The following is a 13,378-nucleotide window of genomic DNA, read 5'->3' on the forward strand; positions in this document are numbered from 1 at the left end:
CTGGCCCAACCTGAGTTTTGATCAAGACCCAAGATTTTTTAATTTTAATATATATATATATATATATATATATATATATATATATATATATATATATATATATATATATATATATATATATGAGTGATGCATAGGTGCCCAATCAACTCGAGCGTAATGCTGCTGCACTCAGTGAAATCTGTGAAAAAAAATATTGTTTCAGCGTGAAATTGCACAGAAAATACATTTAATGGTTTTCGTTTGCTGTTAAAGGTCCCGATTTTCACTCGGAGTGGCGGTCTAAAATTGCCGCTAAAACTCTTTTTAAAAATGATGCATGCATCATGGGGTCTTAGTGGCGGTTTTGACTGACGCTAAAGGTAATGCACCTTTAGTCAATTTTTTTTGCACGATTTTGATACTGAATAACGTTTTTTTGAGAAAAAAAATGTTGAGCAGCGTTCCACTCGTAGCTGTTTAACCCTTAGTTGCACAACTACCAATGAAAAAGTTTTGGCTGTCCATCATGGCCTTGATAGACAGGCCAATGCAAATAATGTAAAAAAGCTCACTAAAATCGAGTTTTCTGCTTTTTAAGTCTTTAACGGCGCTTTCAAAGCTCCCCTAAAGGTCCTAGTTCAGTTGAGACCTTTAGTGGGTCCTAGTTTCATTGGAATCTTTAGTGCCGCTCAAAAGCATCCTTAAAACACTTTTTAAAAAAAAAAGGATGTCTTCATCCTTTAAGTGTTTTACCAATGCTTTTGAGTGCCACTAAAGGTCTCGCTGAAACTAGGATGCTTTAGCAGCACTCTCGCCGCTAAAGCCTAAAAAAGTAAAAAAAAAACACTGTTTTCAGCATTTTTTTGTGTTGGCCGTCCATAAGGCCGTCATGGATGGTCACTATGATTGTGATCGGTTAGTTGCGCACCTAAAAGTTGTATGTATATAATTTAACAGGGCATGGATCAGGTCTGGTTCATGTAATTCTTATAAGGTTTGGGTATGGTTTTCCATTTGCAAGACCTGGTTTCAAACTCGATACCTGCACCTTTAGTCAGATCCAGGTCTGAACCTACCTAGATTCGACCCGTTGACACCCTAATTGTAGTATGGAAAATCTAGGTGTGATGGAACCAAATTGGCCATGACAGTAATCATTGTTCTATTGATAAAATGAAGCTAGTAACTTTGTGTATGTATTGGATTTCGAATGAATATAAGGGCAAAATTGATGTAGTCAATTAAGGTCAGGCCAAGCCCCTAAGCTCGGTTTCAGCAATTTTCTTAAAAGTCAGCAGTCAATTTGAGGCTTTTCACAGTGCCAGCCGCCATTATGCAAATATAAAATAATTTAGGTGGCTATCAAGTCAAACACCAACCCTCCACACCTACACACTTTTTGCCCACGCCCAGTCGACCGCACATCTCTAAACCCTAGTTAACCCAACCCGTGACCACGGTTATCCCCAAAACCCTAGGACGCACAAGATCACGCCACGTGGACAGAAATCAGCGGCCAGATTGAACGAGGCGAGATATTAACCCCGAACAACCCTTACATAAACCAGCGTCGGGTTTCGTCCGAGCCGTATCAGCGAGATCGCAGCGTCGCCGGAAAACCGAAACCCGTCTGAGCAAAGATGGCCGGAAACCCCCACGTGTTCTTCGACATGAGCATCGGCGGAGCCCCCGCCGGCCGGATCGTGATGGAGCTCTACGCCGACGTGACCCCGCGGACGGCCGAGAACTTCCGCGCGCTCTGCACCGGCGAGAAGGGCGTCGGCCGCTCCGGCAAGCCCCTCCACTTCAAGGGCTCCACCTTCCACCGCGTGATCCCCAATTTCATGTGCCAGGGCGGCGACTTCACCGCCGGAAACGGCACCGGCGGCGAGTCGATTTACGGCGCGAAGTTCGCCGACGAGAACTTCCAGAAGAAGCACACCGGTCCGGGCGTCCTCTCCATGGCCAACTCCGGCCCCGGAACCAACGGATCTCAGTTCTTCATCTGCACCACCAAGACCGAGTGGCTCGACGGCAAGCACGTCGTCTTCGGCCAGATTGTCCAGGGGATGGAAATCGTCCGCGCCATCGAGAAGGTCGGCTCCTCCTCCGGCAGAACCTCCAAGCCCGTCGTCATCGCCAATTGCGGCCAGCTCTGAGGCGGATCGCTCGATCGATCGATTGATCGGAACCCTCGCTTTCTGCCTTCTTTTCCCTTTCCCTTTCCCTTTTCGCTCTCTCTTTTCCTTTTTCTTCTGGGGAGCATTTAGGTTTTCTTCTACCGTTTTAGGGTTGATGGTGTCTCTTCTCTGTGTGATTTGCTATGTTGGGTCGGTTGCCGTCACGATGGCGGTGGTTCTTATGTAGATTTTCTTCCGAAATAATATGGTTTTTATAGTAATTTGCGCTCGATAATGATGCTTTTCATGTGTAAGATCGTTTTATGGGGAGGATGAAGACGTAATGATCGAGCGACTTAACTATTCTAACGTGAGTTTTCGGTTTGCTCATCGAAGTTATTCTTAAAAGGTTTGGAATATGAACTAAGAAATCGTTTTGTGGATCAGGAGTTTCATTTTCTTAGATTATCCCAGTTTTCCGACTTATCCAAGTAGATGAAATAAGAGATCATGCTGTTGCTGAGAACCCGTTTCCCAGATTTCTGTATTAGTGGATGCAGTAAAATAAAACCCTTGGATTGAAGGGGGCACAAAAAACCCTTGGATTGATCCAGCCTCCGCTCTTTTTCTTTCTTTCTTTTTTTGAATTTATTTCCTGAAGAAATAGCACCTGGCACCAAGATCTGGTTGCAGTGGCTCAGTCTGCCATACCTACTACAGTCGTCGTGCCGGCAGCTCACAGCTTAAAACTCAAGGCTAGGACCTTGCTCCGGGCTAATCTTTTGCTCATAATTTTAAAAATAAATTTTAATTTTTTTAAATCTTCAAATGGATTGTAGATTTTCTGAAAACTGTCAAACATGAACCTCATGTGAACTAACATTCATCTTCTTGAAAAATGTGATCGTTTTATTGGTTTCCTGCATTATCCTATGAAATTGAAAAATAGTCATACTCGTAAGAAAGAGCCTCTGGAGGGTTGGTTGAGTGAGTGGGGGTGGGGGTCTTGGCTGCTAGATGGCCAATCAAGGTTTGATTCATATGACCGGTTTTCCCTTTGCACAAGCCAACACATACATAGCATAGGTATCGGGTGGGGGCAGAGGTCTTAGCTGCAGAGTTTTATGCTGTCGACATAATGACCGTCAGTATGACAGGCTGAGCCCGTGCGACCAGGTCTTCATTTCGGGTACAGTTTGTTTGGGGTTATAAATTAAAAAAAAAAATGCAGGTAAGAAAGAAAAACGTAGAACACTTGATTACCAAGGTTGCTGTTGTAATGGCTGACACACAATAGTAAGCATAGTTTTCATTGTTATTGTAATTTGATTTATGGTTTAAAGTAAGTTGACACACGATGGTAAGCATAATTTTCAGAAAAATTCAAGCCCATATAAAAAAAAATCATACAATAAGGCTTATTTTTTAAACTAGGGGTAAAAAAAGCTTCTCCTAAATGAAATATTCCAAAAAAAAAAAAGTGCTTTGGGTATTGCGTGCCGTCCCAACAAGTTAAAAGCCAGATTGGACGGTGTGAATTAGCGGGTGTTGCGGTAGGGAGTATCAATTTCCTTCGTTTGCTTTATGCGATTTTCATGAGAAATGCATTCGTAGTTGATCGTTGGCTGGGAAAATGATTTGTCGAATCAATCAAGGGAAAAAGGTGATGTGAGCGTCGTGCGTTGTCGTTATATCTTATTAAAGCGATTTTCTGACTGATGTTGACAGGTCGATGATGTCATCGGATGCCTTTCATCCATCCTACCCTACCACACCACCATTGCCGTGATTACTTTAGCGTGAGATTTTTTAAAAAATGGTATAGTTTTGAAAAAAAAAATGCAATATTTTGGAAATGTCATTTAATTTTTAAAATATTATATTTTTATCATGAATTTATAGCATTTTTAACATGATATATATATTATATGTTTATATATTTCTATACTTAAATATATTGTTCTTTTGAAGAAACGATCGTTTTAAATTTATTGAGAGATTTTCTGTTGCTAAGAACATCCTAATAGCAAGCCAATGGGCAACATAAATTTTGTTTTAGTTTTAGAGTTGTTCATGATAAATGATATCTAGGGCTTGGGCTAGTAAACAAACTGAACAAAGGGTGTTCAAACTTGGCTCTTTTTTTTTGTGGTGAGTCGAGTTTAGGTTTCCAAATACATATTAGAACAGATTTTGTTTGGCCCATGCAATTTTTAGATTGGGAAAGCCATCTAATTCAATATTGGCTCATAACTTACAAAGTGGAACAAAATTAGAAGAACCACAAGCAGGGTTTAGAGTGATTTGAGTTTTTTATTTAGATTTAGATATATATTTTTATCATGTAATGGACCCATCTCAAATCCAATTAAGATTAGGTTTTCTTGTATTCCCTGTAAATACTTATTATAAGGATTGTTAGAAAGATGTTTGATTGAATGAGATTTTAGTTATTTTTTTATTTTATGAATTAGTTTATTATTGAATTTTTATTATTCTCGTTTATCGTTCAATATGCATGGGAGTAGGGTAACGGAGTTTTTTTACGTTCTCAATAATGATGGTGCATCAATGGGCTTGCCTCCCCTGTGAGGTAAACCCCAAGTGTGGTCGCTAACACCTAAGCCTTTTTAGAGCCCACGCACTCGCAGAAACTTGGGGCAAAGGGGTCAGCACCTTCTCCCAAGGCACTAGGGCAACCCTAGCAAGTATGAATATGTATCTCAAGAAACAATACATTTCAATATATATATATATATATATTCAATTTTGTCAGAAGTGGAGTTTGGATCATGTCAAATCTTGGATTGGAAACCATGCGTTGTATAGCTTGATTTGTAAAGAAAAAAATCATACACATATCCGCTTTTTATGTTGTTTTCCCATCCGTTTTTAATAATGAAAAATGTAATTAGTCATGTATATAATGTTCAACGAAATTTTGCCTCCTAACTATGCTCTATATAGGGCTGAGAAATGAGACAAGTTGCTCGTCGCCCGGCCAGTGTTTGGTCGAACTCGTGAAATAGGCTCAACGAGCCAAACACAAACCCGTATAGCCCGTTCATAAATGATTTATTATACACATATTTTATACCATGATTAAAGTGTTTACCTTACAATAGGGCTGGTAAATAAGCCCAGCTTGGGCTGTGCGGGCTCCGCTCATAATAGGTACACCTCTGCTCGGGCTCAACCCATGAGCTCATCATGAGTCGAGCCCGAGCCTGAGCTCATTACAAGTTGATCACGTGTTAGCTCACTTTCTAAAAAAAAAAATTTGTTTTCTAAGGATTTTTTTAAAGCTTAATAATATATAAGATTTATGAATATTACATGTATAATACATCTATAAGCATATATAATTCACATTTTAAGGATATAAGAAATAATATTTAAATATATAATATGTAAAATGAGCCTATACGAGTGCTCGGTTCTTTTACCTAAAAAAAACTGTCTCATAGCTCAGCCTGCTGAACTAAATTTTTGAGCCACAAGTTTCTCGTCTCACTTCCCAGTTCTACTTACAAGCAATTAGCTGAGAATTCAAATCTGGTTGCTTACAACTTTAAAATAATGCAGTTATTTTGTAAATGGGCCAATTTGAGCTTCAATATATAGGTTTAGGGACTAAATTTTATTATTTTTATTTGTGAATGAGCCAACTCGAGCTTGCTATATTCCTAAACCACCCACCCATAGCCATCGTATGCATTTGTGTAATGATTTGGATTAAACGGATCAATTAGATCAAATTTTAGTTTGATCCAGTGTCAAGAAGTCCATGAGAAGATAATGTGGATCGCTTGTTCCATTTTCCATGCTCCACATTCCGCTGATGATGCACTCGAAACAAGCTCAAGTTTTTGATAAAGTTTGGTTTAGGTAAGGTGGGTACATGTGAAGTTTGGATCTAGATAGAAGATAATGCATGCCATAATTTTATCTAGGATTTGATCAAATGAGCTCAGGTCTAGTTTTATAATTAATATGGTTTTTGGGATATGAGGGTCCAAGACGAGTTTAGGAAAATCAACAAAATTGATTTGTACTCATCACATGATTTGGATCCAAATATTCTTTAATTGAAACTAGGATTGAGATGGAATCTGGGAAAGGTTTTAGGGTAAGCTCCTGGGCTTCACATGAGTTTCTCCTACTTGAGTATAGGTAGTTCTAGGGACATGTAGGGGTCTTTTCTTCTTGTCTCAACTTTGCTTCAATTTCAAATACACATTTAATAACTTTCTCTAAGGATGTGAGATTAGATATTGGGACCCGTGGGTTCTAGTCATGGGAACTAGTTTGGATTGTTTGTAGATCTTGAGTGAGGTTGTGACTTAGATTGATATGATGATGGGTTTGGGTAGGGTTCATTTGGATTGCACAATCAGGTGGATGGTATATGTGCGATTCTATTGAGTTGTATAGGATAATGATTGGGTATGAGTAAGATTTGTTTGGATCATGACTAGATTTGGATAATAACATGTTGAACCCAAATTTGTTTGGGACTGGCTTCATACTGGGGTTTGAAAATAATAAGTTTGGTCTAACCCCAATTCAAATCCATAATCTCGTTGGTTCTGGCTTTGACCTAGTTCATGTTGAAACCAGTGTTGTGAGAGGCGTAAGCCTCAGTACTTGAAGTGTACGCCTCACAGGCGAGGCGCACGCTCAAGGTATTGAGGCGCACACTCAATACTTGAAGCGTACTGCAATGTACAGTGCCTCCTCTGATATGTGGCCAAAACCGAAAACAAAAACACAGTGAGCAGAGGAGGATATTTCGGCGAGATTTACGATGGAATTTCTTCTCTTCGTGGCCTGAAATTGGATTTACTCGCCGAAAAAAAAGCAAAAGCTTCTGGTGAGTTTAACGGACTGAGTTCTTCCGACCGTTGCCGTAACCTGCACAGACCCGTCGGGAAGCAGAGCGATACCCTCTGACGAGGTTTCCGGCGGAGGGGGGGGGGGGACTTCTTCTCTCCACGACCGGAATTGAGACCTACTCTCTGAGAGGTTCAGAGCAGAAGACTCCAGCCGAATTTATTCTATGTATGGCCGGAATTCAAATTCTCTCTAATAAGGGAGTTAGCCGAAGTATGATTCTGGTTGCCAGAAAACTCTCTCCCTCCTCTTTTTCTTTGTTTTTCCTCGAATTTCGTTCAAGAAGAAAAATGTTGTGCACCCTGTTTTGCGTCGATCAGTTAATGGCGGATGCAGAGATCGATGATGAATCTTTATTTTATTTTCTTATGATCTTGTACTAAAATAACTAAAAGAAATTAGTAGTTCTTATTTAAAATTTCCATTATTTTATTAATATTATATATTTTATTATTTTGATCATGAAGCTTACGCTTCAACGCCTTGAGACTTACGCCTCGCTTCATAACATGCTCAGCGCCTCGCTTCGCCTCATCGCATTTAACAACCTTGGTTGAAACATTGGCTCCATTTAAGTCTAATAAGATCCACTTTAGGTAGGGTATGATTGATTGGGACTAAAATTTTGGGTTGGATTTTGATTAAATAGGTTTGAATGAGAATTTGGGTTATATTGGGTCGGGTTGGCTCCAGTGAGTGTTGGAGTGGGTAAGGGTCCTTATAAAGGATTAAAGGCATGAGAACTAGGGTATTGGTATTGATCTTGATAGTTTGCATAAGTGCTTGGTTGAATATGGATCAGGTTTATAAGGTTTTGAGATAAACCTTGGATGTTCGCGTTGGCTACAATGGATGGTTGTGATGGATCTTGCTACCACTCTACATCGCTTGTCAACAACCATGCTTGCCATCGACTTGGGTAGCCATAAGGCATGAATGTTTGATATCGTTACTCGGATGAAACCAACATTATAACCTCTCAAATGAAATCAAGGCAATAATCCCTTACTCATGCACCCCTGATCTCGAGGACACAACAAATCTATTACCCTACTCATATGCAAATGGAACTATGAAAAACAAGAATAATAAAATTCAATAATAAACTAATTTATAAAATTAAAAAAAATAATTGAAATCTCAAACAATCAAACCATCCTCTAACAATCCCTAGGGTGGTGTGTGTTCTCTCTGAAATGCAAATTCGTGTGTTCCTGTGTGCATGGAGGAATATCTTGGGACCCGCAATAATTCATATTTCAATGTTGCCCACAATGACTTTATAATAAAATAACATATAAAAAAGGTAGACATGCTTTTGACGAAAATGTCCTTCGATAAGATAGATATGTGTTGGATGAAAATGTCCTCCCGCTCCTAGTAAATAGATTTGCAATTTTTTTTTGGCTTATGTTTAAAACTCAGTTTCTTATGGATCAGACCCAACTTGTTTAGGTTTAGGGTTGTCGCTCTTGCCTTGTATAAATTCTTTTTTTTTCTCTTTTGTAATTATTGAAAAGAGCAATAAGATTTCTCTTTGAGCGGCCATGGTTTTTTTTATTCTCTCTATTGAAAAAAGCGATTTACAGTAGAAATCAAATTAGAGAATAGCGATTTATAGTAGAAATCAAATTAGTGAGTAGCGATTTACAGTAAAAATAAGATATAAGAGTAGCGATTTATAATAAAAATCAGATATAAAAGTAGCGATTTACAGTAGAAATCAGATAAGAGAGTAACAATTTACAGTAGAAATCAAATCAGTGAGTAGCGATTTGCAGTAGAAATCATATCAAAGAGTAGCGATTTACAGTGAAAATCAAATCAGAGAATAGCGATTTACAGTAAAAATCTGATTTGTACTGTAAATCGCTATTCTCTGATTTGATTTCTATTGTAAATCGATACTCTTTGATTTGATTTATACTATAAATCTCTACTCTCTTATCTGATTTTTATTGTAAATTATTACTCTCTGATTTGATTTCTACTGTAAATCGCTACTCTCTTATCTGATTACTACTGTAAATCGCTACTCTCTGATTTGATTTCTACTGTAAATCACTACTCTTTTATCTGATTTTTATTGTAAATTACTACTCTTTGATTTGATTTCTATTGTAAATCGCTACTCTTTGATCTGATTTTTACTGTAATTCACTACTCTCTGATTTGATTTTTACTTTAAATCGCTACTCTCTTATCTGATTTCTATTATAAATCGTTACTCTCTGATTTGATTTCTATTGTAAATCGTTACTCTCTTATCTGATTTCTATTATAAATTGCTACTCTACTCAGTTTGACGTTGCCATCATTATCTCTGTTGTAAATCGTTATTCTTTATCTACTCAATTCAACATTTGTACCCTCGTATCATGATAAATAATAAACAGAATATTGATTTTTCTAGTAGTTCAACTATTTCTCACGAACAGACGACGACAAAGGGTGCTCCGACGATAATAGACGGCGACGACAAAGGGTGCTCTGACGAAAACAAACGACGACAAAGGATGCTTCAACGACAGCAAACAACAACAAAGGGTGCTTCGACGACAGTAGACGACGACAAAGGGTGCGTCGTTAAGCAGAGCTCCTGTTACAGCAGATGGTGCATCACCAAAGGGTGATCCAGAACGTTTAGGGTGACATATTGCGAGGAGCTCCTATTAAACCAGGGGAGTTTACTCCTTAGGGCAAAAATGATGATGATTTTAACCCTTTATGGTGGGAGGATATTTTTGTCCTTTACTCAAAACATCGTTTTATGGCGCTAATGGCAGGAAAGGGTACTTAAGTATTTGCAAATGCACCAGACTCCAATGCTAAGTGATGCTGACACACACGGGGAAATGAGCCCCATGTGCTTACATACGTGGTGCTCATTTAGACCCGAGAACACACACCTACGAGTTTCGGGGGGAATATATAACCTGCTTCGCTATAATAGGTATTCATAGAGAATACGAGAAACCAAATTGAATTTGAGATGGATCCATTACATGTTAAGAAATTTCTAAATCTAAATAAAAATCTCAAATCATTCTAAACTAAACTCGTTCCAAGTGGATCTCTTATGGATCCGAATTGCAGGTGTTGTACTCCTGCATCACCCATTAAGTGGCAGCGAGGGTTTATCGTCATAATTTTTTTTTTATTAATTCACTTTCTAAGCTTTTCCAGCAAAAAACAACTTTTTCATACGATGCCTTAAAAAAAAGAGAGTTTCATGTGTTTTTTTTTTTTTTAAAAGTTGTATTGAAAAGGACATGTTTCCCATAGAGAGTTTTGCTAACTATCATCTAGAGCATATCTAATGAGCGGCTGAGTAAAGCTGAAAACATTGGCGGTTTGATGCCGTTCATCACTTGGATGAATGGTATACGATGGACCCATTGCTGCTAGAGCACCACTAACCCTATCCGATCACGTTCTCATTTCTTTTTGTTTGTTTTTTAAAGGCTAGCTGGGGTTAGGCAGACCCCTGCCAGTTATACAACGATATCATTGGGATTCGAACTTGCAGCATACCAACACAAGGTGACGTGCACTAGCTGCTCCTACCAGACAAACCGAGTCCAAACTAGAGGTTCTTCATCACAATAAATTCATCGAAAATCATTATGATTTATGAAAGAACTGTTTTTTTTCATATCTCATTGTGTCTCAACACAACTTATTGTTTTAATTACCTTTTATTTATTATTTGTTGTGTTTCGCTTTTTTTTTTATCAAATTTTGTGTAGCTCGCTGGATCCAATGCAAGAAAGATACCAATGCATTCATTTGGATTTTGTAGCTTGTGGTGGGAAAACCAAAAAAGTTGGCGTGTGCTACCACTTGTCTAATACCTTCAATATTTGTTTTGTTTGGATCTGGAGATATCATGGAAGTCATGCTTTAGAAAGGATGGTTCACAAAGAATCCAATCCGAATATTGCTGCTGTCTTTTTCGTTGAACTTTCTTTTTCTTTGTGTTGGTTTGCTCACACGTGTCTTTGCACCAAGCGTGTGATCCAAGACCTAAAGAAAATATTTCTTTTTTGTTTTTATATGAAAAAAATCGAGGTTGGGTCAGGAGACCTGCCGTGCTAGAAAATACTACCGGATTACGGTCATGACGCTTGACAGCACTCACTTCAGGATATGCCTTTTTTTATAGGTAAGCTGGGGGTTAGGCAGACCCACCAGTTATACAACCAAATCATTGGGATTTGAACTTGAAACGTCTCAACACAGGGTGGCATGCACTCACTGCTCCTACCATGAGGTTGTTCACCATGGAGCTTACTGCTGCTGCCCCACAGCAAGGGATGCATGCCTTAGGTATAAGTTTGTGATATCCTTCGGCTTGAATCTCCTAAGCCAACCCACCTAAGGTATGCATAGCCTTTATGAGCACTCGAGGAAATGATTTAAATGTAAAATTCACTACCCAAATAATTCTTATACTTACGGCTCTAAGTAGTCACTATAAGTAGCAAAAACCGTCACTATAAGTAATAGTGATGGCTTAGTGTCCGACACAATAAGTCCCGTCACTATTACTTATACAGACTACTTGGAGTCATCACTATAAACTTGTTTGACCGACACACAAGTGACACCTCCATGAGTATTGATGACTGCTACGGCGTCGCAAATACATTTTAATGGTGACGGCTTGAGCCGTCACTAGTTCTCAACGGGAACATTAAAAAAAAGAGAGTATTGGTGACAACTAAAACTGTTTTCTTCAGTTGACCGGGATACCAACATTAAGTTTCTCACTACTTTTGGAAGCTCTGGCATTTTGGTGATTAAAGAAAAGTTTGTTACAACTAGAGGTTGAGTTAGTCGGAGTTTTTCAGGTTGCGCAAGAGCCGATGTTTTTTACTATGCAAACTGCAAGAAAGAACATTTCATATAATGAGGGCATAAGTTTTCATTGTGCTATTAGCTCCAGCTTCTGCGATTCATCTAGTATGGGCTCCACCTCTACAACTTCTCTTCTAAGAACTTGTGTTAACAAAGAGAAAAAAAAAGAAATAACATTTGAAAATAGTCAATATAAAATTTTCAACATAGAAATCTCACAGTGTTAGTGAAATTATAGTTTATTCATACCATTTATACCATTTATGTCATACACGACATCAAAATCTATTGTTTTAAGTGTGGTTCTGACAAAATCAAAATCCTGCCTATATCTTTCCAAATGAAACACCTCGATAATCAAAAGAACAATAAAATGAATAGCAAGTTGGTCTAAGTGAGATCCAATACATAAGATGGTTTGAATTCAGACAATAAATTTTGCAAGACAAATTGAACTGCCTGTCTTACCCTTGGTAAACAAGGTGATCTGAAATCATAGTTTTAGATGTGTGATGAGAAAATTGACGCTATTAAAGTTTGCCTTGTAAAAAAACAATGTGCCATGATAATGGCCTGATGTCAATCAAATAGGAAGTTGGCAACTAAGAACTCACATGAACAACACTATAGAACTGTAGGCCAATGCTAACAATGGACAAAATGCTGCAACAAAAAAGAAGGGAGTTAGCATGTACCTTGTCAGCCAGTACCCTTGCAACCAGAGGCGGAGCTGGGTCCCGAAACAGTTATTTTTTTTTTTAAAAGCCCAGTCCTAGCCCAGCCCTGACTGCAGCAAATAGTTTGATTTGTCCATATGAAATAGTTTTTTATTAATAATTGTAGCCATTTTTTATTTTATCTCAAAAAAAAAATTGGGCTGAACCCTGCTAATTAGTGACGGATTAGCTACGAACAAATTCCATGGCAAACCAGCAACAAATTTTTTTTTTTTTAGCTAATTAGCGACTGTGTTTGCGTCCTAAAAATTCCGTCGTTAGTTTTCGATAAAGACAGGGTGCAAAATTCTCCCTCCCTTTCTCTCTCTGATTACCCCCAAATAGGCTTCCAGGCTGCCGCCGTGACGCCTCCTTCCCTTCCCCCATCCTCAGCCGGCCGGAGCCGAGTGCTATCGCCCTAACCACCGCCGCCTCCGCCTCCGCCTCTTTCCCTTCTTCTCCTCACTCTTCTATTTTTCCTTTCCCCGTCTGTGGCCTTGCCGGAGCAGCGTCGTCACTAACACCCCCAGTCGACCCCTCACCTCACCTTCTTCTCTTTCCCTTTCGTCCGAACGCCGGACCCTGTTGTTCATGACTGGCCCATGGAGGACTCTATATCGTTCACGAAGATGGCGTTGAAGTGCTCAGAGTTGAGGAGGAAGGACAGGTCGGACTTGGGGTCGGTGGTGCTGCCGGAGTTGAGTCGGTTGAGGGACATTGCTGATGAAGCATTGCTAGTCCTACCAGGATATGCTGGCCATGGACATCTGCATAGTTTCCAAGTATATCTCTGAACTAAACCATTGTGCC

General features: G+C 39.0%; 1 protein-coding gene across 1 annotated transcript; it reads left to right on the plus strand.

Moving 5' to 3' along the window:
* Window positions 1-1,550: 1,550 nt before the first annotated feature.
* On the plus strand, window positions 1,551-2,380 carry LOC149832763 (peptidyl-prolyl cis-trans isomerase 2-like). Its single transcript, XM_090014699.1, has one exon. The coding sequence runs from the start codon at window positions 1,620-1,622 to the stop codon at window positions 2,136-2,138; it is 519 nt and encodes a 172-aa protein (XP_089870825.1). The 5' UTR covers window positions 1,551-1,619; the 3' UTR covers window positions 2,139-2,380.
* The last annotated feature ends 10,998 nt before the right edge of the window (window positions 2,381-13,378 follow it).

Source organism: Nuphar pumila, chromosome 7 (assembly GCF_984573655.1).
Source record: "Nuphar pumila chromosome 7, dmNupPumi1.hap1.1, whole genome shotgun sequence".
NCBI lineage: Eukaryota > Viridiplantae > Streptophyta > Magnoliopsida > Nymphaeales > Nymphaeaceae > Nuphar > Nuphar pumila.